The 27819-nt window shown below is 38.3% G+C and overlaps 1 protein-coding gene across 3 annotated transcripts in view; it reads left to right on the plus strand.

Moving 5' to 3' along the window:
* SLC13A1 (solute carrier family 13 member 1) overlaps window positions 1–25560 on the plus strand; it is a 49996-nt gene extending 24436 nt beyond the window's left edge. For 2 of the 3 annotated variants that reach the window (XM_038153355.1, XM_038153356.1), the window contains exons 3-16: window positions 679–807; window positions 1561–1697; window positions 5570–5757; window positions 6364–6421; window positions 6511–6577; window positions 7069–7232; window positions 8827–8946; window positions 10141–10239; window positions 10329–10430; window positions 15872–15975; window positions 17528–17637; window positions 18291–18452; window positions 20665–20802; window positions 20903–25560. In XM_038153355.1, the coding sequence (XP_038009283.1) occupies window positions 679–807; window positions 1561–1697; window positions 5570–5757; window positions 6364–6421; window positions 6511–6577; window positions 7069–7232; window positions 8827–8946; window positions 10141–10239; window positions 10329–10430; window positions 15872–15975; window positions 17528–17637; window positions 18291–18452; window positions 20665–20802; window positions 20903–21046 (1722 nt within the window). In that variant the 3' untranslated portion in view covers window positions 21047–25560. The remainder of the gene's footprint in view (window positions 1–678; window positions 808–1560; window positions 1698–5569; window positions 5758–6363; window positions 6422–6510; window positions 6578–7068; window positions 7233–8826; window positions 8947–10140; window positions 10240–10328; window positions 10431–15871; window positions 15976–17527; window positions 17638–18290; window positions 18453–20664; window positions 20803–20902) is intronic. The other variant, XM_038153357.1, reaches the window with a different exon arrangement.
* The last annotated feature ends 2259 nt before the right edge of the window (window positions 25561–27819 follow it).

The raw sequence follows: 27819 nt of genomic DNA on the forward strand, positions 1-27819 counted from the left end.
TTGTCTGGGGCTGAAGTCTACAGACAGCATTGAGAATTATTCTCCTGGGAGTAAAAAAAAAAAAAAAAAAAAAAAAAAAGAAGAAAGGAAAAGAAAAAACTTCTGGTTTTAAGGAGTTGAAACAAAAGACAATTGCTAATATTACAAGCCTGAACAACAACAGCTATGTTTCTTGTCAGTATTGCACGATACCTTTTTTTGTTAGTGATACCCTTGCCTTATTGCCACTGATGACAAAACTTCAGGAGAGAAAAACATTTGACCAATTATTGACTGCGAGTACTCTTGGAATCTTAAAGGTTTGCTTACAGAGGCAAAATGCTTTTGATTTATAGGAATTCATGGCCTGAGAATGCTCCAGAATGACCTAGAAATTGATTAATTGTCCTTGAAGGAACAGGCAGCTGACTTTTTTCCCACTGTTCCTGAGTGATAGAATGGAAATCTATCTCTTAGAAAAGATTTCTCTACACCTATTTACCTATTTTACTGACTGTGTTTCATATCTCAGCAGGATTGTCAATAGCACACAATAACTGCCCTAAATGCAGGTCCTTTGACTCATGCTTTTTCCAGCGTAGGGAACCTCTCTACTGATGGAGCTGTACTTTTTGGATTGTGATTTTTTTTTCCCTGGATGTTCAGCTCATGTTGTTATTGGTGCCTTTTGTATTCTAGGAAGCAGAATGTGCATACACGTTGTTTGTAGTTGCCATCTTTTGGCTCACAGAAGCTTTGCCACTGGCTGTTTCAGCTTTGCTCCCTGCCTTCATGTTCCCATTGTTTGGTATAATGGGATCCAAGCAGGTAACCTTTATTTTTCTCTGTTTTATACTGTGCATATCAGGAATCAAAACTCCAAAGAATGAAACACATAATGTTGAAACCTGTCAGGCAAATGCATGGATTTGCTGAGTGCCAATCACAATAGTTCTGCTTCAAGACTTGCTTACATGCTTTGTCTTCAGGACTTGTTCACATTTTTTAAATAATTACTTTAATAATTTCTTCTAGATAGTGGCTCAGTGTTTAGATGCCAGTTGATGGGAAAATGCTAGGTAGTGATGAAATATCCTTAATATATACAGAGGCAAAATGTCACAATAATGACACCATGTGCAAACTGCTGACTATACACCTTTGTGCCAAAGAAATGGAATCACAGCTAATCATAATCTAAGTCTATGCTTAAAGTTGTTATTTTACCTGTTGGATAGATAAAAAAGTAACAAGAACAACATTTAGTTGCTGATTTAGTATGTATGTGAGATGTGACTGACCATTTTGGGCTGTTCTATCCGAAGCTTTATTTTTTATTTTGTTTTAACCACATGCACTTTAGTGCATTTATTCTTGAATCATTTGGTTAAATGTATTTAATACAATCCAATGACCTAATTTTAAGAAAAAAGAGTCTCTTTATTTATTTCATAATATAATCTTACTGATTTTTTTTCCTTAAATTGGTATCACCAAAGGCTAAAAGAAATTCACTATTTAATTTTTAAAAATGGGTTTGTTTTCCTTTTTGGTTTTTTGGATTTTTTTATTACATTTCAGGTAGCATCTGCTTATTTTAAAGACTTTCATCTGCTGCTGATTGGAGTAATTTGTTTGGCAACGTCAATAGAAAAATGGAATCTTCACAAAAGAGTGGCTTTAAAAATGGTGATGCTGGTGGGTGTCAACCCTGCATGGTATGTACTAAACAGTGTCTTGAAGGATAATAATACTTGTGGAAAGCTATGTATTCCAGAAATAATTGCCTACTGCTTTTTCTACAGTAGAAACCCAGCCTTTCTTTTTTACTCAAACAAAGCAGATATTTAAATTGATATGAATGGTATGTAGGTGACACTTTAATATTTTGCTGAAATCCTAATTGAAAGTTCCCTGCAGTGCTTCTATTCCTAATAAGGATCCTTCTGAACAAAAAGTATTATTAGATTGTAAATAATATAGGGGTCCCATTTCTTGATGGTTGTTGGAACATTCCCACCCAATGCCTACCATATAAAATTTGTTCTATCATGTGGGGGTTTTTTTATTTCAGTAGTGTTTTCAAAATTCTGGGCATTCCCAAAACTACAAAAATAGTTCAAATACACAGTGATAGGAAAAAAAATCATTCAACTAAGCAGGTGGTGGGGAAGGAAAAACACATTAACATAACGTCTTTACTTAAGGTGTCTTCCTTTGTCTACATATGAAAAATAAAAATCAAAGGATAGGCACTTCCTCAGCTGGATGACATGATTAGTTAAAAGGAATCACACTCTCTGCTTACTCACTATCAACATATATTTTTGGAAGTGAAAAATCTTGCTTTGCTTGCTTTACAAACTTGCAGAAAGGATTTAGGCTGACAGAGGCATCTGTCAGCATTCAAGTAAGGCTGCTCATAAGATCTATGGAGCAAGTCTAGCTTCCCAGAATACATCATGCTCATGACACCTTGCCAGGAAGCAGAAAGGAAGCAAATGGTCAGAAACCAGAAATCCCAAGCCGAAAAATAAAATGCCACTTAAGTGATTTAAATAATGACACATCATAAGAATGCTGGATTATTTCTATTCATCAGTAATTTGACTGACCTAATTTTAAATATCACATGTATTTTGATTTAGTTCTACCTCTTTTGATAGCTGGTAGCTTTCTATTTGGAAAAATTCTCCTTACATTCTTGTTCTACTGCCTCCCATTATCTTTAGCTGTATTCTTGTGCCATGCAGGTTTAGTTATTTTGACTTCTCTTTTGAACACTCCTAAATTCTCATCTTTTAGCTGAAATGTTGAAAGGGAGAACACAAGGGGATGGTGTGCTGTGCTAAGCTGAACATTGCTGGGGAGCTTGCTGTGAACAGTCAAACCTGAAGCCAGCATCTGAGGATACCTAAAGCAACTCCAGAGTTGTAACCCTGAGGAAGCATCCTTCTTATCTGTCACATTTCCTGGTCATGACAAAGGGATGATAAGATTATGATTAAATGATCTGTGAAGGTAGATCTGTGATCTGCCCACCTCTCAGCATCTGCTGCTCACTAGCTGTGCCCACGGCAGGCAGGGTGCTGCTCTCTGCACGCTCCCTCCTCAGCTGCTCACAGCAGAGCCCGGGCAGCCTGTGCACACTGCAGCCTCCTCCACCCAAGGCAGAGATATCACTGCACGAGACCCCTGCTCATAAAGGGTGCAGCAGTGAAAGTAAAATAGCAAGAGACTTCTGGATTTTCCATTAGATATTCTTCTGGAGAAACTGATGTGTATCAGAAGTATGTGGCCAGCAGGACCAGGACAGGGATGGTCTCCCAGTACTCAACACCAGTGAAGCTGTAGCTTAAATCCTGGGCTCAGTTCTGGGCCCTTCACTACAAGAAAGACATTGGGGTGCTGGTGCAAGTCCAGAGAAGGACAATGAAGCTGGTGAAGGGTCTGAAGCACGAGTCTTATGAGGAGCAGCTGAGGGAGCTGGAGTTGTTTAGTCTGGAGAAAAAGCTTCTCTGGGAGACCTTATCACTGTCTACAACTCACTTGAAAGAAGGCTGTAACCAAGGGAAGGTCAGCCTCTTCTCCCAGGGGAAAAGTGAAAGGAAAAGAGGAAATAGCTTCAAGTTGGGCCAGAGGAGGATTAGATTGGATAATAGGAAACATTTCCTCAGTGAATTGTTGGTCAGGCATTGGAACTGGATGCCAAGGGAAGTGATTGAGTCATCATCCCTGGAGGTATTTGATGATGTGTAGATGTGGCACTTCAGAACATAGTTTAGTGGTGGACTTGGCAGCATTATGTTTATGGTTGGACTTGATGATCGTAAGGGGTTTTCACAGCCCAGATTTTTCTGTAATCCTGTAAAGGCTTTCTGTCATTTGAGCTATGCAGTAAAGTCTGTAGACTAGCAGAGAAAGGTGAATATGTCTATACAACCTATAAGGGTAATAAAATACTGATTTTTTTTGCACTACAAAGCAAAGAGTGACTTTGTAGTTGAATATAATGAAATAATTATCCAAGATTTAATGCATAATATTTTTTTAACAATGCCACAGAGAAAATAATGCAGAAAAACTGCGGCTGAACGGAAAAGGATATATTTTATTATTTTGCAATTATTTTTAGAGTCCCTTAGTAGAGCCCACCACATTGTACCAAATGGCCACCTGACCACCTAATGCTGGAAATTTATGATGAGTAGTTTTGGAATACATTAGTGAATGTCTTAATTTGCTTTTATTTTTTAAATCCTCTTGTAAGTTCTACTAAAACGGCATTTTCCTACAGTGTGAAAATTTATATTCAGTGTGTTTATTCTGCCCCCCCCCCCATATTTTCTGTATAAGAAACAATTCTTCCTCAACTTCTATCTGTGGACCTAATCCAAAACTGCCTAAATTAATGGGTTTTACACTACTCATGACAATTTGTGTTGAATCAGGTCCGTGACTTGCTGGTCTACAGATCATTTCATCACTGCAGTAAAAAGTGCACAGGGAAAGACAAGGTTCCCCTACTGAGAAAAAATCCAGTTTGAAATGTTGTTGCCATTAGCTGAAATGAAAGGCTGTAAGAGACATTTTGATGGCATTTTTAGTATTTTTACATCATCAAATAATGTTTACATGATTTTTATATAATATCTTATTGGCTTCATGTACTAAGTAAAACTGACATTTTTGTGAAGCTTCTGATCAAGGCTGGGCAAAGAACTTTACAAATTGCACTGAAGTCTTCTGATGGAAAGGTGCAACACCACCATCCCTCCACTAAGTTCTCTTGCTGTGATGATGTATGGCAGGTGTTTAATGTCAGTGGCACCACCTTGGAACAGGGAGTTAAGAGGACTGTTCACATTTCCAGCTCCAAGAAAGGCATTAAAAACAACATTGTGACCTGTATTCTAAATTTACAATCCAACTTCACCAGATATGACATGGAATGTCTGATTTTTCAGTCATTGATGCAATTCAGTATATTTCATTACTATTTGTAGTAAATTTACAAAAAGTTGAGCCAAGATCAGATTAGGGAGTTGTAATGACCGTCCCTTTCCCATTTAATATCGAAGATGACATTGATTGAAGCCCAAATAATGCCCATACTTGGTGCTCTGAACAAGAACTAAGTTTTGTACCTCTTTCTGAATTTTAATATTTCTTCCTGTAACAACTGAATTGTTCTATCTAGAGAAGTTAACTGCCTAAGTGATAACTCCAGGGTTTTGACCCAAACTGTACAATATGTGATTAAGAGCATCAGCAGCGTAGCCATTTTAACTCTCATTTGAATTTGCTACATGCATGGTGCTCTTTCTTAAAAGATGGTTCAAATACAATATAATTCTGTAAATAAATATTATTGTTTCTGCTTCACTTTGAAACATATTTGGACCTCTAAAATATGATAATTTCAGTGTCTTAGATCAAGACAATTTTAATTCAAAAATGTTCTCAGAATTACAAGCTTAAAATTTTCAGTGTTTCAACTTTTCTGTTGACAAAATTCCCATTTATATTAAAGACTGATGATGGGAGGTGTTACTGTAGCAGTCACAGACTCTCTTCTCTCCTATTCCAGGCTTATGCTGGGTTTCATGGTTAGCTGTGCTTTCTTGTCAATGTGGCTCAGCAACACCTCTGCTGCTGCCATGGTGATGCCAATCGTAGAAGCTGTGGCTCAGCAGATCATCAGAGCTGAAGCAGAAGCTGATGAGCTGGAGATGTCCTGCTCTAATGGCTCCATCAACCCAGCCCTGGAGCTGCACGGTAGGCGCACGCTGCAGTTCTGGCTTTGCCACCCTCACTGGGCAGGGAGGAACACGGCAAGTACACTTAAATGCCACAGAAGTGCTGGCATCATCTCGTGCTTCACTGTGAGACTTCTCTTGGATCACTGTGTGTGAGCTCTCTTGTGATCACAGAGATTAATTAAAACTGAACAGGCGCAGAAGGTGGCAGCTGGATGAGAGGAGGGGAGAAGGAAGAGGCTGGCTTATCAGCCTCTCTTATCAGCCTTACAAGATGGCTGGAAGGAAATATGACTCCAGGCTATAGATAAGCTAAGGCTTACATGCTAGCACAGGAAAAGAGCTCTTTAAGCCATAGGGTAACGTTGGAAGAACAACTGAATCTAAACTTATTACCTTCACAGTTAGATTGTAAATTAGGAATAATTCTCCTCATGAGAAGATTCAGATGCTGAGGAACAGGAGTCGTAAAGGAATAGGGCACAAATCAACTGTTTCTGAGATTGGTGCTTGCAAATGTATTGATGGGATGATGTGAAGTAAGTGCATGGGATGAGGCATTGATGGAGCCTTTCCAGTTTAAGTTCCTTAAATGCTTTTCTGTCTTTGTATCACTGTCTTACAGAAAATATAGGAGAATATGAAAACCCAGATTGGAAAGAGAAAGAAAAAACAGTTAATGGGTAATTGTTATTAGTTCAGTAAATTCTGTTCTAAGAATTCATCTAAATAGGATACCTGTTTGCTACAATACATGCCTTTGTTTTTCCAGATATAACAACAATGTGGGTAGTACTGTATGCACAGTTGAAAAGGAAAATGAAAAAGGAAATGAACAGGTATTTAAAGTGTCTTTTTATTATGCAATGAAACTTAGTTTTAACCTAAATTGCACTTCTATGCCACACCTAAAATGGCACAGGTTATAATGAAGCTGGTTACATGTGAATTAGAAATACAGTTGTAGTCAGACACATGTACACACTTTGCTTGTATGCTATTTCATTACTGGTTTTGTCCTCCCATTTTACACAAGTTAAAGCAACCTTAGCAGAGTACAAACTGTTTATCAGGTGTGTGTATTTGTATCAGTCTATACAGAGGCAGTTCTGTAAAGATTAAGATCAGGGAAGGGACTTCAGGATTTGACTCTGCCTCCTTTTCCTTTACATGAATAATTGCATACCAGTGTAACTGCTAACCAAGCCACACTGCAGACAACTATATTGACAGTAAATTGTCTGGCTCTTCTGAGATATCTTCAAATGTTTTTTTTTGTGCCTGATGATGAGCCCTTCTTATATATTAATTAGTGTATATATTTTCTAAGCAGAACCTACCCCCTGCTGAAGCAGAGAGAAAAAGCAGAAAGGACAAATACAGTGGGATTTTCAAAGTGATGTGTTTGTGTGTGGCTTACTCTGCTACCATTGGAGGACTGACCACAATCACAGGAACATCGACTAATCTGATTTTTACTGAGCACTTCAATTCGTAAGAGACTAAATTATATTATTTGTATTCTTCTTAGTCCAGAAGTTTAACTTTCTTTCTTGAGCTCTCACATGGCTCCCTTAAAACACATTAGAAACCTTGCCTTTTGATTTGATATTATTTGATTCTATTGCTTTTCTTCTTTTATTTTTTTTTAATTGAGATAAAATGAAATTGCAGGTTTGTATTTGCCTTACACAGGGAAAGTCTGTAAGTGACCTGCCGACACATGCAACAAGATGACCATTGTTTGGTTAAGTAGTACTTTACTATTTCAGCATGGAAAAAGATAGATTTCTCTTAGAAGGAAAGCAATACTTGGCATGAATAGAACAACCACTATCTAAAGATCTGTTATTAATTTTTAAGTACAGCAGGAAATAAGTTCAGTCTGCTTAGCAAAGAGCATCAGGAGACTTTCAAGAGGCTAAGCACTGTTGAAATGAGAAATATGGGTCCATTAATCAACAAAAAAAGCAAATAATTTCAAGGCAGTCTGAAACTTTGCATTCAATGGAACAGTGTTTTAAGTTTTCCAAAGGCTTTCTAATATTCATTTTCTTTCTTAAGTAGAACTGCTTTGAAAAGAAAATTGGCAAATTTCGTTCCAAACCTCTTGGAATTCAATAGTTCTTGCTGATCATTTTTTTTTTCCTGCAAACTGCCATTGTCAGTAATAGTCCTACTTGAATTCTGAAATAAAACAAAATAAAGCTAAATCCTTTTTTGTCCTCCATCCACTGTTTTGTATTGCACATGACAAAATTGTTGAAGACCAGTTATTGATAGCATTTGTTGCGTTTGCCTATGAAGAGTTTACAGTTATTGGCCCTAAATCACTGTAGAAAAAGGATTGTTAAAATCAATCACACTTGTATGTTTTCCGGAGGAAATAGGTCTAGAAAATAAATCAGTGTGTCCTGTCCATCCTTGCTTCAGGCAAGACCTGTAGTAGATAATCCAACAATGGCAGATAATCCAACCAGAACTATGTAATAGATTATTTTAAAAAAACATATAAACTGATCATCTATTTTAGCTGAGGAATATTTGCTCTGGAGATGAAGAATACCTAACTTCAGTTTTCAGATTACTACAAATACTTACGCAAATATTCATCCCTGTACAAACTTAAACAGTACAAAACTAAACAACAGAAGTTTCAGTGTTGCTTCCACTGTTGTCTTCTACATCCACTGGAGATTTTTAATTTGAGTATATTTTCTTGTGCTAAATTCTCATCTCAAAAAATTCCTTTCTTTCAAGTTCTGTTTCTTTATAGTCCTAGCAGCCCTTAGGCTGTGCATGGCCCTCCCTTGCTTACTGAACTCCCTTTAGCCACACCTCAGTCAGTGTCAGATTCGCAGAGCTGTTGCTGATCTGTTGTTCAAATAACTGGCACAGCCGGTTCCTGTAGTGGTCATGATGACCTGGAAGAGGATGGGAGGGTGAGGCAGGAGGATACCACAGGCCACCTCATGATGAAGTCTGCTGCCAGCCAGAAATATTCCCCCACAGAAGTGCTTTCTGGTAATTCTCACAAGTCTTCATTCCTTTGCAAAGGTGAACTAAACTTTTTTTTGCTTTCATCCAGACGCTACCCAGATTGCCAGTGCATCAATTTTGGATCCTGGTTTATCCTTTCCATCCCCATTGCAGTTATTATTCTGCTGCTCTCCTGGCTCTGGCTCCAGTGGCTTTTCCTTGGGTTTGAGTAAGTGAACAGTATAATCAGTAAGACTAAAGGTTACTGATATAAAATATTATTTGTACCAGGAATAAGTATTGCATCTTGGTTTAACAGGCTCGGTAGGAAGAAAATGCAGCAACAGTGATTTTGTGACCTTGATTAGTATGGCTCAATCTCCAGATGGACAAGGATTTTCTAAAATAAGAATCCTGGACTATTCAGCCCAGTGTGAAAAGTCCATACCACAAATGGGTGTACTCATTCCTTTATAATATACACACATCATCATTAATCAGTGCATGTGTGCAAGACAAAAGAATACTGAAATCATATACTTTTTTTTTTTACTGGAAGAGTCATAGGAATACATCCTTTATTGGAGTGAGGTATTGGTTTGAATACTTGAACAATGTCTGTTATAAACTGGATTAATGTATTTGTAAATGTGAAGTAAGAAACTTCTGCTTTTCCTAAATTTATATGTGGTGGTATGGTAGGGTTTCTGTTTCTCCACACAGTTTGGGCTTTTATGGTTTTGGAGAGAACAATATGTCTTTTGGGATGATTTTTCAAAGCCTTTGTCTCCATAAGTTCACTAAAATCTGGAGAGATAGGTGGGACACCAATCTTCCAAAATTACATGGCTACTTGTGGTGCAAGACGTGAAAAGTGAGACTAGTTTTAAGCAGACAGAATCACCCCATGCTCATCACTCTATATGTGAATGTTTACAGTTTCATTTTTCTTGATTGTTTTGATAATGTTCTTTTTAACATTGTATAAGAGACTTATCCAAGAATGAAAACCTGGCTTGTAGCAAATACCCTGCTGATCAATATGTAAGCTACTCAGGTGAGAAAAATTTTTCATTCAGAAACAAAGTAAAACAAAGCCGTAGATTTAAAGAGACTCTCATTAAAGAGAGTTATATATTTGATTGTTTCAATTAGTTCACATGGTTAAAGTTTCATCCTTCCTGGCCAAATGAGCTGGTCCACAACAGGACACATTTTGTTGCTGCCTCTCTCAGTTTCCCACTGGGCATTGTCAATTAATTCCAATATGCTCAGTTTGGTGTGTGATAACTAAATGGGAGATACTGCATTGTAAAGTGACAAATATACATTTGTAAAATGCTGTTGGTAACTGGAAAGGTTGGACACTTTTTTCTGTATACACTCGTATCTCATCATTCAATATTGCTGCTTTACATTCCAGTTTCAAAAACATGTTCAGGTGTGGCAAGAAGAAAACAGCCAGAGAAGAAGCCTCATCACAGGTGATTCAGGAGGAGTACAAGAAACTTGGACCAATTAGGTATTTCAAACTATAAATCCGCAAACAAGAGCAGGTAAATCTAAACGTCAATTCAGGAAAATTTATAATTCATTCTACTTCTGCTATAGCTACCCAGAAACTGTTACACTTGTCCTGTTCGTTCTAATGACCCTCCTGTGGTTCACCAGAGATCCTGGCTTCATCCCAGGATGGTCTTCACTTTTCCCAAAGTAAGTGATCTCTTTTAATAAACCAAAAAGAACTGTACTGTGCCTTAACTATACACCTTCTTTTCTTACCAATTTTCAAAAATTAAAATACTTTCAATATTTCAAAAATATGCCAGGCCAAACTTGTTGCAAACCTCTGTAGTGTATACAGAAGATAAACTCCAGCAACTTCACATATATATGTGAGCAATAGCTGAAATGTGTAAAACCTGTTATAGGATAAAATAAAGTGCCTCCTAAGAGGAGATTATCACTAGATTTTTGGCTTAATAGGGTGAGGGAGAATGCATAACAATTGATGCCAAAGTACCCCACTTCCTCATAAAGTGTGAAATTCAAAGAATAATTGTGGTTAGGATTTTTTGACCTACTGCCCTTAGTGACAGCACACTTATATGCATACAGGCCAACAGCCCCTGCTTTGACAGCATAAATTAATGATATAAATTACTGTCCATTCATACATAACTCCCTTAAAGTCATAGTTTAACTGAACATCAAAAAGTCAAGAACTATTGTAGGGGTTTTTCTGCTTTCTGCTGCAACTTTTCCAGGATCATCTGGACTTCTTCCCTTAAGTAATCAGCCAGTCGTACAGGAACTTATATTACTGTGATATCTCCTTTTCTCTTGCTGCAATTACTGTAATTTCAGTTTCCTTTTCTGTGATAAAGTTTCGAGTTTTGCTCTGGAGTGGTGGGAATTAGTTGCAGGACTGGGACAATTGGGACTTAATGCTGTTTAGGTCCTTATGGGTTTAACATTTATTACTGGCTATCCCAAAGGCCCGTTCTAGACTAGAAGGGTAATTTTCCATTTTATTTTCCTGTGTGTTTGTGATAAATGACACGTGAACACACATACCTCATGCCTTCTCTCTTTAAGTATATTTCCACATTTACATACCTTCCCAGTGCTCTTCCAGAATGTCTGGGAGGGAGTGTCACAAGGAATAATTGCACCACTTTGAAAATTTAAAGTGTAACACAAAATTATTTTGTTCAAAAAATACCATTAAAAAGTGTATTAAGAACTAAGATTGTTTTAGAATTATTTACTTTTAATCATCAGGAAAAAATTGAAAAAGAACACTTGTTTTTCCCTTATAACAGCAGAGCTGATGATCACTGTCTCATATGAAACATGGTACTCTTGAAAGGGTTTTGGAGTGGTGACCTAATGAAATGATCAGCTAGCTAAGCAATCAGGCTGGGTTGGCTTCTCTTCCTGCTTCCTATTAACACCCAGAGCTCACCCAGCATTGTTTAAAGAGCCACATATTAAACTGAAACACAGGCACTGTAAAAAACCTTTCAAATATGGGACTTAGGGTTCAAATGACTTTTTTTTTTCATCCAGAGAGCTCCATATTCCTATTTGAAGCTGGTTATCATTGTCTGAGGATTTTGTTCATTGGTAGAGAAAAACAGAACATTCTCAAAAATGAGCAGGGTTACAGGTTCTGAACAGGGACGTGACTTTGTGGATGCCCTCTAATGTTGCCCTTGAAAGGAACTGAAAGCATGTGTCATAGCACATTAGGCCAAATTATGTTGTAATTTGGGTGAGGTAACCTGACAAAGCTTTCCTTATGCACTTTAAGAGGAAAGAAAGCATTTCTTACTATTCATACCCTATTTCTAGATATCTTTAATTTATCAATCAATTATATTAACAGGCACAAAACTAGTAAATTAGGTTAATACTTTCTGAGCAACAAAAACTTCTCAGGGAAAATAAAGGAGTGGGGCATAGGGTCAGCACAGGTACAGCTGTGAGCAAGGCACATTCTTAGAAATAAAACCCAAACCAAACAAGAGCAACAACAAAGAAATCTGAGGGAAAAACCCTCAGATCTTAGGAACTGTATTTCTGACACTGTAATGTCCAAGAGGCTTGTGGCAGAGCACTGACCTGCAGATTAAGTGTCTTACACACTTGTTCCCTGAGGCCTCTGCATATAAAATTGCTCAGTGTTTTGGACTTAAGTACAGAGATAGGGATGTTCATAACTTCTTTATGGTACAGGAAACACCCATAAGGAAATATTCTCCACCCTTACAGAAATCTGATAGCACTTGCTTTCCACAGGGTTTTATCCCACAGTCTCAAGAAGGCCTGAGGGAAGTTCTGGCACCTGAAAAGAGCTTTTACCTTATGAAAAGCCACAATGTTTCTTCAAGACTAATGAGTGCGTCCTATTAGGTGGGAATTGCACCACCCCCAGGGTCTTAAACCAGAAAGGGCTGTCTGATCCTTTATTCTAACATGCTGAAGATCAAAAGAGTTACACTGTTCTGTGTGTTAAACCCAGTAGGAATTTACTTTATCAGAATCTGAATTTCCAGAAAGAAACCAGGCTTGATGTTAGGGTGGCAAAGCCCAGGTTCTTCAGATGTTGGAATTTGGTAATTTCCTTGGTAGTCATGTCTGTTGTCAAACTGAAAAAGACAAACTAACATACTGCTTTCTGTCGGAATGTGCTTCCAGATAACTATTTTTGTCTTTCTCTGTTGGATTAAAAAGCTCTTCTGTGCTTTAAAAATACATGCATCTTGTGATTATATCACCTTATAAGCTTTAATTGATGAACTAAATTAAATGCTTAAATCTTTGTTTCAAACAAAATTTCCCATCACTGTCACCATCCATGTTCATGTTATCAGACCCTTGTGTGCATTGTCATGCTACTGAGTACCCCTTTAATATGAAAATACTGATATTTTTGAAATCCCAGCACTATTTATTTATGCTACCTTCATATTTCTTAAGTGCTACTTTTTGTACTCTCAGCAAGTTTTTAATCCACATTTCTGCTGTAGCAGTATTGAGTAGAGCCCATTATTTCCAGCTTTATCAGATGCCTTTCAAAAATACATTACCTCTACCAGTTTATTTTTCTTAAGGAAAAAGAAGGTATATTTATTAAAGAATAATCCTTCCTTTGCTGTCCTGCCCTGCACCCGTTGCCTCCTTCTGTGAGCAGGCAGCAGGACGTTTTAATAAGTATTGTATAACTCTACAGAGAGCAGCACAGGGTAAAAATGCCTGTTTCCTCCCCATCTGTTGACAGCACATGATCACACATCATTTCTGCTACAGCAGTTTCCTTCTATGTCCTGGTCTGATTCCAGGCTGTCAGGTATTAGCTTCAATTAGAGGAGTTCCAGGCTGGCCTTTGGCCTTTGGGTTTATGAGCCTCACAAGAAACAGAAAGTTCAACACTGAGCTGCAGCTGATTACAGCTGATGTAGGCAAGGTAGGCTTCCCTCACTCTTCCACAGATTATTGCCTGGATGTACTGTGGTTTTTTCTTCATGATTTATTGCTTTCTTTACCTCTAATACAAGACCACTATGTATTTTGTCCACAGCCATCTTCTCTACAATGATCTCAGTTGGAGTCATTGTGAGATCTCTTGAATCAACAGGTTTTTTCCTTCCTTATAGCACCATCAGATTTGCAGTCCTATAAGCAGGTAGATGTTGTATATGCAGTTATATTACAACTTGGATAAAAAGGCTTAAAAAAATGTTTATCTCAAAATTTGATAATGATTGACAAGCTTCTGTTTGGAACGGCATCGTGTGTGTCCTCATAACAGTTTGACTGGTGGTAGGATGTTGTGTGTCCCAAGCAGGTTTTTTGAGGATGGTGTTTTGCATCAGGAATACTAAGTTTGTGAGCAAAAAGTTGCACTCCCTAGTTCAACTAGAGTAAGTGGGGAGAAACCCCCAGGAAGGGGGCTGCAGGGTCACCTTGACAATGTTTAAAGCTACACGGGAGGGAGCAAAGAGGAAAGAGTCAGGCTCTTTGTAGTGGGGCTCAGTGACAGGATGAGAGACAATGGGCACAAAATTAAACTTACAGTTTGCCTCCTGAACATCAGGAGATGGTTTTTACCTGTGATGTGACCCAGAGAGGTTTTTGATTTTCCATCCTTGGAGATATTAAAAAACTGTCTAAACATAGTCCTGGGCAGCTGGCTCTGAGGGACTCTGCCGGAGCAGAGAGGGTTGGACCAGACAACTTCCTGAGGCCCCTTTCAGACTCAACCATTATATGAAAATGGAGCTGCCTAGAGGTCAGTGGCAGCATGAATTGTTTCTGTATCTAGATCTCACTTTCCTTCAAAACTTCTAGCAAGCCTTAAAAGAATGTAGAATAGGATCCAAGAGAAGAGATTTTATATCTCTAGACCTGGTGCATCTGGTCCTAGGCTAAAGACGATATACAGGCAGAACCTCCTTCCTTAAGAAACCAGAAAAATATAGTAACTTTTTTTTCAAAATGTATTTTCTATGCAGGCAGAGACTAGGAAGCAGGAGACAGAAAATATTAGAGAATCACTTCAACTTCTAGGGCATCTTCATTTTGTGACAGTGTTAGCTAAAATTATGCTGGTTTTGGTGTAAGTCAGGTATGCATATTAAGGTTTTGTTTGAATTTCACCTAACAAAGCGAAGGATTAGACATTTGTAGCATATAACTGAGAGAATTGTTTTTTGCTTTCAGTGAGAAGGTCTGGTTCAGTACAAAACATTAAGTTGCTGGGAAGATCTGATGGGAAGTTATTATTGGACCTACTGTAGCTGAATATTTAGAAAGCATATGGTCTGAGGCTGAGAGAACAAATATATTGGTGTGTTGGTTCAGAAAATCTTACAGAAGAACTTGCAGAAAATAGAAAAAAATAACAAGGTTAAGAAAACGTTTGCTTAGCTTTCTCCAGTAAAACTTCTATTCATTTTAATGATCATCTTGACTGAAATAAGACAGACTGGGATATGTCATCAGCTAACATTGATTAACAGGCTTGGACGTGTTAAAATGGCCTCACAGCTCAGCTTGGCACCTTGCCTGATCTTAGGGCTACTCTTTACAAGTTAGAAGGGTATTGAAGCAGTTTAAGACACAATAGTGCAAACAGTTCTTAGGTACTGGAAATGACCAAAACAAACATGACCCTTGTGACTGTGACCCTAGTAATAACAGCCACAGGAGGATGATAATCAAATTCTGCTGCCTTTCCTCAGCCTCTCCTCAACAGGACAGGGGAGAAAATAAGGTCAAAAAGCTTTTGGGTCAGGATTAAGACAGGGATAACTGATTGCTTATCAGTTACCATTATGGGCAGACTTGATATGGGAAAAATTAATTTAACTGCAAATTAAAAATACAGTTGGATGGTGAGAAACAAAGACAAAAACTAAAGCACTTTCCCCTCATCCTCTTTTTTCCAGGCTCAACCTGACTGCATTCCTTACTCCTCTACCTCTTTCCACCACACCTAATGGTGCAAGGGATGAGGAATAAAGGGTTATGGTCAGGCCACAGCAGACTGTGGACTTTGCTGCTGGTCTATCCTCTTCCTCTCTCCTCCCCTCCTTCTCTGGACTATATATATTTATGTGGTTTTTTTCTTGTTGACTTCTCCATAGATATAAAAGCTATATTACGGATTCAACAGCTGCCTTAGTGATAGGACTCCTGTTCTTTATTATTCCAGCAAAAACATTGCCTAGGACATCGAATGGAGAAAACAGTTGAGTATATTTTGATGTTAATTTTGCTACAATAAGGTATCTAAGATGCTACTGTAAATGTAACTTATTGCACTGGTTAGAGGAATGTTGTTAAATACTAATGCTGAGGTCATAACAGAGGGTATAAAGCACTGGGGAGTAAAGCATCCCTGGCCTGGAAGTCAGTGCCAACAATTATACAATGTGAGCAGCAGGACCTCGTGCTGTGCAGGAAGCTGCTACCTGCAGCCCATGGACACCAATGGAAACCACCTGCCCATTGACTGCAATGGGCTTTGAAATGGGCTGAATGGAGCGGAGCTAGGCTCATGTTTTGAAAATGTTCCTGCTTGATTAGGGTACCCTATAAAACCCAAAATTGTGCATTAATTCATTATTATGTAATTTTTCCTCTTCAAAATGGATTTTTTGTTTAAAGTACACCTCTGGCTTATCCTCTTTATGCATTCAGTTGTGCTGCTGAAAACAATGGGATCTAGGGGTTCACAGAGAATGGAAGGTGTCTTAGTTTGGAAAGACAGGTGTCTGCTAGGGAAGGCAGGAGCCTCCCCTAAAATGGAAAATGTAAACTCCCTCCCTCCAAATTTTTATAAATTTGAAATTAAGTGGGGCACTCAGGCAAACATATCAGAGTAGGAATAACCGTTCTTTATTAGGGAAGAAAATAAAAAGATAAAATAAACAATGCAGTAAACCAAAACAACACTGACAAAGTCAGAACACAACCTGACACCCTGTTGGTCAGGGTGTTGGTAGCAGTCCAATTGGAATAGTGGCTGCAGTCCTCCTGGAGTGTCAGGTGTGGTTCTGCTGGAGCAGGGATCCAGTAGAAATGTGTAGTCTTCTCCTGAAGATCCAGTGGAAGAGGCAGCTGTTCCTCTGGGAAATCCAGTGGAGATGCTGTGCTGGTGTTCCAGAATTACAGATTATATCCAGTTAGGAATGCTTGGCTCCTCCTTCTGGGCAGAGCATCTCCCAATGGGATGCTGTAGTTCTTATCAGTCATGCAGTGGCATTCTATAGCCCATTATCAGCAGATGTCTCCCTGGAGGGAGGAGTGATTGTGGAAGAGATAAGGAAAACTGCCCACTTAGCAGAAGACAACTGCCATACAAATAGAATACAAATTGCTTGGCAATAGAATACAATTTGCTTGGCAATCCAGGACAGAAGGTCAGAACCTAAATGAGTCTAAGTGAAACAGCATTTGGTCAGCAAGCTGCCTGAATAGCAAAGTTTTACTGACTAAATAAAACTCTTTGGTATCCTGCAGCTGTCTTCCACATAGTTAAGGAGGGGAAAGGGGCCAGTGCTTCACTGGTGGAAACCATCACAGCTCTAATGTCTCCAAGCCATGGCAGTTTTCCCCTGTTAAAGATCTGTCCCAGGAAGTGCAGGTCGTTTCTGTCAGAGATCTTGCCCATGCTACAATGATGAGCTTTTTTCTTTGAATTTTTCCCAAGTACTTCCTCAGGGCGATTATTTCAAGAGCTTGTCAATATATTTTTAAATGTTCATTATGGGGCTATATATATATATTTTTTTTCCTAGCTGTTTCTGGTTACATTCCACTGATTACTTGGAAGGAATTTCAGTCATGCATGCCCTGGGAAATAGCTATCCTTGTTGGTGGCGGGTTTGCACTGGCAGACGGCTGCGAGGTAATGCAATTTATAGAAGATACTGAACAAATAAAGTGACCCAATCAAGAGCAATTCACACATGCAATGAATTCACACTTATTCTCTTGTTTTAGCAAGTTACTCTGTAGCAATATTGAACAGGATAAATGTGATGAATATTCAAGATGTTCAGAAAGCAGGTTTTGAGAAAAAGAAGTTTCCTATGGCTTCCAAGACCATGCACAGTGATGACTAATGTTTCTTATTTAATTTAGATCTGATAGGGGCAGGGGTTGTGACAACACACTGTTTCCTAAGCCTTAATGTCACTGAGATAACTCCCATGTGAAGCCTGATGGCGACTCCAGTAAATCAAGCATCTTTGGACCTAGACTCAGGTTATGAAGCCTAATATACTTGTATTACCATTTTCTGATTAAGACTCCTGCAACTGTCTCAGAGATGAGAATATAAATAAATGGAATATAGTTTGCATGGGCTCCTATAGGTCACCATTGAATTAGAAAAATGGTCTTAATAACATGTGGTAGAAATGTGAAAAATATTTCAGATTTTTCTCTTTTACCTAAATCTTCACTATTAGCAGATAAGTTCTGTTTATATACACTTTAAAAAAAAATTCCTTCCAGTGACTTGCTAAACATATTCATGTTCTCACATTCCTTATGCAGGTTTCAAAACTTTCTGAATGGGTAGCAAGTAAATTGACCCCTCTAGGATCATTACCCTTGTGGTTGATTATCCTGATATCCTGCCTTATCGTCACTTCAGTAACAGAAGTAGCCAGCAATCCAGCAACCATTACAATCTTTTTGCCCATACTATCTCCTTTGGTGAGTATAACAAGCTTATTTGTAATCAGAATCTACTCTATCACCTATGTAATAATGCAGCTGCTCAAAGAAGCAGTTTTAAAAAGTCTCAATAAAATACTTCATGCAGGTTTTTTGCTGTCCTGTATTGTGCATTGGATATTTGGTTGCTTTAGGTGTTTATGAGATGCTGAAAAATTAGTTAAATTAGATAAAAGTTCATTTTATGGTTTAAACGCAGATGGCAATCAAGCCACAGGCAGCTGCTCACTCACTCCCACAACCAGAGGGGTCCTGGACAGAATTAGAAGGGTAAAAGCTAGAAAACACATGGGTTAAGATTAAGACAATTTAACAGGGAAAGCAAAAACCCCATGTGTAAGCAAAGCAAAACAAGTAATTAATTCACTGCTTCCCCTGGGCAGGCTGCTGTTCAGCCATCTCCAGGAGAGCAGGGCCCCATCACACATGAGAGTTACTCGAGGTAAGAAATGCCACCACACCAAACTCCCCCTGCTTTATATACTGAGCACAATGCCATATGGTATGAAATGTCCCTTGGTCACTTGGGGTCAGCTCTCCTGACTATGTCTCCTGCCAATTCCACCCCAGCCTTTCATCACAGTGAGAAAAATAGGAAAAGCCTTTGCTCTGTGTAAGTACTGCTCAGCCAGAAGAAAACAACACTATATTGTCAACATTGTTCAGCACAAATCCAAAACATACAAGCCACTGTGAAGAAAATTACCTCAGAAAACTCCAGTACAGGTCAACATGTGAAAATTGATGCTCTCATTAATATTTGTGAATATTTGAAACTCTTAAAAGGACAGTTCTCTTAGGGTTTCTTCTGGACTGCATCCTCCACAAAAATGGTTAACACTCCAGGTTGTCACAAAGAGAAGAGAGGCCTAATAGATGTGTTTTGTATGCAATTCACATTTCTTCTGGCCTTAGATCAATTATGTTCTTTCTTCTCATCATCTTTATCAGAACATCTGATTCTTTCTTCTTCAAAACTTTTTGTCTTCTTGTCTGTAGTTTTTCCTCCTGGCCAGCCTTGACACATACAAAAGCCTTTTCTCTTTCTTTCAAAGAAATGTTACTCCTCTTTTCACAGAATTACAGAATAAATTAGATTGGAAAAGATTTGTGAGATTATCATGTCCAATCTTTGACTGATGCCCACTTTTCCAAATAACCATGACACTAAGCACTTCGTCCAATTGTTTTTTGGACACTTCCACAGATGATGACTCCACCTCCATGGGGAGACTATTCCAGTGTTTAACAAACCTTTCACTAAAGAAATTCTTTCTGATGTTCAACCTGAACCTTCCTTGGTGCAGTTTGAGGCCATTTCCTCTTGTCCTATTGCTAGGTGTCTGGGAGAAGAGACAGACACCCACCACCCTCCTTTCAGGGAGTTGTAGAGAGTGATAAGGTCTTTCCTGAGATGCCTTTCCCCAGGCTGACCACCCCCAGCCCCTTCAGCTGCTCTTTTTAAGGACTTGTGCTCCCAACCCTTCCCCAGTTCCATTGCTTTCCTCTGGACACACTCCAGCCCCTCAATCTCTTCCTTGTAATAAGAGATCCAGAGCTGTACAAAGCACTCAGTGTGGCCACAACAGTGCTGAGTACAGGGGGACAAACACTGCCTGCTCCTGCTGGCCACACCATTGCTGATGCAGGCCAGGATGGCAGTGGCCTTCTTGGCCACCTGGGCACACACACTGGATCATGTTCAGGTGCCGTCAACCAACACAGCCAGATCCTTTTCCACCAGGCACCTTTGCTGCCTGTCTGCCCCCAGCCTGTGGTGCTGCCCTGCAATTGTTGTGACCCAGGGCAGGACTTAGCATTTAATCTTGTTAAACCTTATCAAGCTAGTCTGTCCAGATCCCTCTGCAGAGCCTTCCTACTCTCCAGCAGATCAACACCCGCAATGTAGTGTCATTCACACCTTTACTGAGAGTACACCAATCCCTTCATCTGGATCATCAATAATGTATTGTATACAAATTCAGCTTTATCATCTTTCTTGCAGTGTTTTTGCTTTTCATGCCCATGTAATGTTCTTAAGAAATGATTTACCAAAAAAAAGTGTTTTCTCATTGTTTAAACTGGCAGTTCCATTCACATTTCACTCATTTAATCTAGGAAGTTTGTATTTCTGTATTTAATTTGGCAAATGCATCCCTTGACAGCTGTACTCTCTTTCATTTTTTGGTAGGCTGAAGCCATTCATGTGAACCCACTTTTCATTTTGATACCTGCAACCTTGTGTACTTCCTTTGCATTCCTGCTTCCTGTAGCAAACCCAGCGAATGCCATCGTGTTTTCATATGGTCATTTAACTATTATGGACATGGTGAGTTTTAAGCAAAAGTCCTAAAGGGGAATTTTGGCATTCAAAATTTTTTCTTCATTGTCTTGATGCATGTTTCTGCTTTCTTTTTCCTCTTCTTTAGGTGAAAGCTGGCTTGGGCATTAATATCATCGGAGTTGCTGTAGTTATGCTTGGGATTATGACATGGATAGTGCCTATATTTGATCTCTATACTTACCCAAGTTGGGTACCCAACATCCCATCTACAAATGGCACCGGGCTGTAAAAAAAATAAGTTTCCTTTTATTTTCTCACATGTGGTGAGTCACTTAAAATGCTTTCAGTCACCACAATGATAAGGATCTACATTACTATAAATGCTGTATTTCACGGTCCTAGAGACTGATGATCCAGTCTGAGAGTCTAATCAGGAAGAGTGGTAGACTTCCTAAAGATCATAGTTAGATCAAGTTTCTAATCTAGTTCAGCTAGTCTGAATTTTTATATCTTCATGTTATGAAGGAAAAAAAAAAATGCATAGCCATTATCACGGGCAATTTGCCCCCATTCTCAGGGTAGCAGAATATCGAAATTTAGATTTTATTATTTCAAATAAAAATCCTTGTTATTACTTTTTTGGAGGTTGTCAGAGAGCATGTTTGTTTTCTGCTTTCTAGATTCAAGCTCTGTTTGAAACAGTGTTGATCACAAACAAAAGATCAGGGAAGGGACTGTCTTGAACCCATAGTTTACAGACCAGTCAAAAATGCACAAAAAATGGAGAAGAGCAGCATGACCACTTACACAGCACTTTATCTATTAAGCACCTTGTAACCTGGAAGGAAAATGCATACTTAAGCATCCTCCCAGGACCTCACTAAAATATGTTGTTGCTCTTGTAAAAGAAAAAGATATACATTTCTCTGGATAGACATATGTTGATTGACCTGAGTTGATCTGCAAAAATTATCATCATACCTCTCTGCCAAAAGTAGATATATCTCCTCGAGGAATGAAACCATAAGACAGTGCTGTAGATTTAACAGTCAATCTGTCAACCAAGTGAATCTTCACCAGGAGGCTCATGATATCTGCAGGACTGGTGGCAGTTGAAGGTTACTAGACTGTTTTGATATTGTAATGTTCTAAACAAAATAGTGTAATGTGGTCAGAATGTAAGTTGGAGGTCAAAGATATCCACAAATAATGATGTTCTATTTGGTTGTTACATGTTTTTCACCGTAAAGATTATAGCTTTACTTTTTGTGAAGACCTGTAATAATTTGTAAAGAGCATGTAGTCTGAATGAAAGCTGCATGTATTTAGATTGGATTGTGCCTTGGGGCATCCATATGATAGCTGTAAACATCAATCTGTCTTTTAAAGATAGTGTCCATTTTTCCTAACAACAACAACAACAACAACCACCACCAAAAAAATGCTGTTGGTTTTTGATTAATGGTTTACATTTGGTTTAGGTACTGCATATTTAGAGATGTCAGTCATGACTTCTGTAATGCCAGAATGCAGTGTATAATCTTGTACATGTGTGTGGCTTGTTACCTGTAGCTATTAGTTGCAGGTTCAGCTGCAGCGAATTGTTAAAGAAGCACTTTTTCTTAATGAATAATTCTGTGTAAGCATTGAAGTAAGTATTGGTGCATGACACCATGCTTTTAAGCCTGACTGAGGCTGCTATCACAATTTTTTAATGCAGTGGCAAAATAGGGCTGTGACCATCACTGGGGCAATCAGGAGCTGCCACTATACAAATAATGTTTATTGATCCCCTGTAGCAATGATTATCATTACAGACATACAACACTTGGCTAAATGAAGCCAGGTACCTGAGGGAAATGCTGATACAAGTAACTAATCCAAGCTACAAATCCTGGATTATATCATATGGTATTTTCCCATAAGTATGTGCTCTGCCGGAGCTCGTGGCTTGTTCAGACCTTTGGTCCTGAAGGCATAGATAGGAAGATCAGCAAAGAGTGCTCTTACTTACTTTAAGGTATCACTTTCCAATTTTGTCAGTAATTTCCCAATTATTCAAGAGCAGTGGAAACAGTGAATCTCAGCATTTCAAGTGGGAGGGATCTCAGAAGCATCCAGTCTTGCTCAAAGCAAGGTTATTACTCTGTTCAGAACAGGTTGCTCAGGGATTTGTTTAGCCATCTTGAAACTCTCCAACATGAAACCTAACATGCACAATTTCCCTGACTAATGTTCTCCAGTGCTTTACTTGCCTTGTGGTGAAATATTTTATCTTTAAACAAATGAGCAAACATATTAATTTCAGGTTAACAGATTCATTATTCTCCCTTTTATTTGGGATAGATTCTTTTCTGTTTGTAAAACTGTTTTTTTTTCACTTTTTTATGAGCCATGAAAAAGGGAAGACAGTCCACTTTGTGGCCCTATGTTCACCACTCCCACTGGATGTGGTATTTTTAATTTCCACAGGTCTAATCTGCAAAGACTTACAATCATGTGGCAACTGCTGTTTAGCCAAAGGAAATCTGTTAACTGCTGCTGAGCTGCCCCTGACTTTTATTAACTTTCCTAAACAGAATTGGCTTTTATAACCTTAGCCTTGAATATGACAATGAGGCCTACAGGTCCATGAATGCACTTCTCCTTTAAATCAGGCTTTGACAACAGTATTCTCTCTTCAAGTTGCATATCTTCATGGAAGAAAATAACCTCTTGCACCAGTTAAGAGAACTCTTGAGAAGCTGTCGACCATAACAAGTGATGCAGTTTTCAGTGAAGCTGAAGCTGTTTGTGCTGCTTGATTTTCAGCTGTTCATTTCCTTTACTTTCTGGCTTATTCATAAAATCAGTATGACAACAAAGGCCTGTCATGTCTGCACTCTCATAATTCAGACCCCAGAATTTCCCTAAATAATTTTTTCAGGGAAGAACTTACGGTTAAGTATCTTAGTAAATAAGCAAAGGTAGTAAAATTGTTTAACAAAGGATGCATTTTAAAAAACTATTTTCACTAAAATTGGTGTATGCAGTGGATAATATACAAAGAGACAAGAGAGAGATTTGTAAAGCTGGTCATATCTTGGACTTCATGTTTTTGTAATTTGTTGAAATGAAACACAGAATTATATATAAACTGACTTTCAGCAACCAGCATCTTAATTGTGTCATAATGTACTAAGTGACCAAAGTAAATGATTAAGCATGATGTTTTTGGAGACTGCATCCTGCAAGTAAGGCAATTATGAACAATCAGGTTGTTAGTACTGGGAAAGTAGGCTCTCAGCAGGATTATTAACATGTTTTGCCAGAAGTTTAGGGAATGGGCCGGACTCAACGTTTGAGATTATTTGTTATTATTACTAACTTATTTTAAAGCTTTTAGGAATATTTTAAGTAAAACATTAACAACCCTGCAGTGCAGGGATTAATATTGATATTATATTCCCCACCTGAGAGCATTGAAATGGAAGAAAAAGATATTCAGAGTGTGGCAATCTGGGTACCCAAGGAGTGGATTTAGCTTGGACTGCAGGCACAGATCACTATGCTGATCACCTGCAGAAACACACTCTTCATATGTTGCTATTATATTCCTTGCTTTGACCAGAATTTGTATTAGGACAAATGGTGGCAATGCACCCATAATTATTTTAAGAGTTGATTAATATATGATGACATTAACTATTTGTAAATTGCCTTGTTCCTAATTTCCATATAAAAGGTGTTTTTCTTCTTTGAATCAGATGAGTCTAATTAGTTTACTGTAATAGTTAATAAATAATATTTGTGACTTACTATTTATTTGTGATCCCATTCCTGATGAATTAGAAGGAGCTTTTGTTATGTACTTCACTGGGGATATGTGCCTGGTCTTTGTTCTCCTTTTCTATGGCTATGCTATATTTAGTGTATTTTCACTTTATTTTGGAAGATGTGCATTTACATTAGCAGAAACCACAAACCATGTGTACCCTGGAAATATCTTCTTGACTTTTCGATTTTACAATCAGGCGATCAGATCAATCTTGCAGCATAAATCCCTTTATGTACTTTTAAAATGAAATGACTCTGTTTGTTTACTGCCAGGTCTAGCTTGTTTAAAATCAACCAGCCCATAGCTCAAGGGCTCACTGAAGAGCAGTGCAGCACAGCAGTTCAGGAAGAGAGTAGCAAAAAAAAAATCCTGGATCTTAACAACTCTTTGTTTAGGTGTGGATGCTAAACCAACTTGCATGTGAGTAACAACAACAAAAATACTCTTGCATGTTATGTGCAGCTGCTGGCAGGACTGGAAGGCTTCTAGTGAGCCCTTAGATGTCCAGAAGTTTAGTCCTGCCCTCTCTCATACCCTGCCCTTGGCAGCCCCCAGCATGATGCCACTTTCTCTGATGGTGATACCCTGCTGCCCCAGAGCACCTGAGGACATCCCCCAGTGGTCAGACCTGCACATATATGACATCACTTTGCAGCTGTTAGTCAGAAATTATAACTTCAGCTTAGTTCTTTGTCTCTGCAAACTTCATTTGATAGTTTATGTTTTTAATAATCACTTGAACTGAATTCTTGTCAGTGCTATCCCCTAATACTTTTGCCTTTTGTGTTTGGAAGTTTATGTATGTTATTTTACCTGCACAATGTTCAATTTCTGCACAATTTTCCTTTACAATACAAATACACTATTTTTAAAATAAATATTTTCTGAATGCTGTACAGTCCAACATGTTTGTCACTAACAAGAGCTAAAGTTGTGATCTGCAAAGAAAAACTATTTGTCAATAAAAGTGCCTATGATTTCTTAAACCTTTTTTCTTGTTATAGCTCAACTCTTCATATACATGGCAGAGGAAAATACTTGCTGAGAATAATTTAAATTTGCTGGATATTGAAAAAGTCCCCTTTTAAAATAATTTTAAAAAGAGAAAGATTTTTCACCTTTGAAAAGCAGTTGTTAAAAAAATCTGCCCTCTGCCATGTTCCTCTACAAACACAGAATAAATATATCACAGTCTCCAACAGTTTCAGGATTAATCAGAAATTAGAAGGTCAGAAAGCAAGGCACATACCTATGAAAAATAGCTCTTTAGCACTTGGTTTCTGATTCAGGAATAACCATTTTAGGTGAGGATGCTGCAGCAGACCCACAAGGATAGCTGGAAGAGTCACTTCCAAGCATTTCATTTGGTCATCTTTCAGTGGAGGACCTCACATTCTGCCATCTTCAGTCGTGGCAAATCTGAAAACTTGGGTGAAAATTTCAGTTTGCTGGCCTAAGTTTACAAAATATCTGTACAAGATGTAGGATAAAAGGTACACAAGAAGTCTAAAGAACCAGCAAGCTGATACACCCAAAACTATCCAAAATAAAATTCCACTTAAAAGCGTGGTCCTGAAACTCTTGTCCACAGGCATCAATCCAAGAATGCTGCAGGGCATTTTTGTGCATCTTTCTTCCTTCCCACCAAGATTTCCATTTTCATCCTCCAACGTCCTCTAACAACAGAGGAAGCATGAAAACATTTTGTGATCCTTCCTCAAATGCTGACTAATTTGAACCCACATCTTTTACATCTCAAGAGAGACCAGTGTTACCAGGATCAGCCTTCTGACAAACCTTAGAACCAGCAGAGAAAAATTCCTGAGCCCCAAAAATAGAGCTTTGAGTAAATAGCCTGGGCAATGAGCTGTGAGGGGCAGCTCTGGGTCTGGTGGCTGGGACCACAGTCACACCTCTGCTGTCTCACACTGGTGCCCCCTTCAAGGCACAGGGAGAGACTTTCACCCTGGGAAGCTGAGGATAAGAATGTTTTTCTGTACTTAGATTCTGGTCTCATAACCCACAGAGAGATACAGGCACAGTGACATTCATAGATGTCTAAATTAGGAATCAGTTGAAAAATCTAAGAGAGTAATTTAATATTTCCAGGACTAAGCAGGCAGGCAGATTTACAGATTTTTATTTGAATATAACTCTTTAGATAAGTAATCATGCAAAAAAAAAGTTTCAAAGCCTACCCTAAAATAAAGACTGCTAGTTTTCTAGGCCAGGTGTTTACTTTAAAAATGAAAGTCTTTTTATCATAAGTGGGATCTAAAACAATATAATTCAACAAGCTAAAAGACAAGACCTTTGTGGTACACAGACCATCACTGAGGTAAGGTTTTCTTCATCCTGAATGTTTTATTTTTGCTATATTATGTCCATCTTCACCTGTGCTTATCGTGAGTGTAGATAGCAAAGCAAGTACATATACTCAAGCTAAAAAACATTAGCATCCTAGGCTAAGTAAATCTGGAATAACTAAGCCATAAGCATTTGATAGTTTTTACTACTTGCCTCAGCAGAAGTAAACAATGTTTAAATCTCTTGTATTTTGTAGTACTTGCTTGAATACATAACAAATGGAAAAAGCGTTTTCTGCTCTCCTATATGATTTCTCTGAACAATTTTCCCCTTATCTTGAAAAGTTCTGTATCTTATTGCAAAGAAATAAAAGGAAGAAATGAAGAAAAGAAAAGAAAAGAAAAGAAATGAGAAGAGCATGGGAGCAAAGAAGAAGAAGAGGAAGGAAGAGAGAGGGAGAGAGAGAGAGGATCTAACCTACAATCTGCAGTTTTGAGTCTCGCCTTTCAAAACTGGTAATGATCCATGTACAAGACTGACAACTTCTCCTGACATTCTTCATGGATCTGAAAAGTTCAGTTTGCATAATATAGAAAACCATGTGGTGGCTAGTTCTTTCTTTAGATGTTATTATAATGCATCAGAGGAGAAGGAAATGGATGGCATAGATAGTACTGTAATTTTTCCTGTTCTCACTGTGAAAGCAGATGGAGCTTTGCACCCATTAAGAACAATTCTTCAATTTCAATAAGCCTTTAACCCTTTCCTATTTACACTGCCTATTTTCAGGGTAGCAGCTATTGAATACATGGCTTAGGCAGTACCTCATGGGTGACATTTTTCAACTCCACTCTTGAAATTCTTAGGTGTGGAATCCTCTTTATGTAATAGTGAAGTATGACTAAAGCCTTATAACTAAATCTGAATTTCCAGTGCCC

The sequence above is a fragment of the Motacilla alba genome, chromosome 1A (genome assembly GCF_015832195.1).
Source record: "Motacilla alba alba isolate MOTALB_02 chromosome 1A, Motacilla_alba_V1.0_pri, whole genome shotgun sequence".
NCBI classification, from domain to species: domain Eukaryota; kingdom Metazoa; phylum Chordata; class Aves; order Passeriformes; family Motacillidae; genus Motacilla; species Motacilla alba.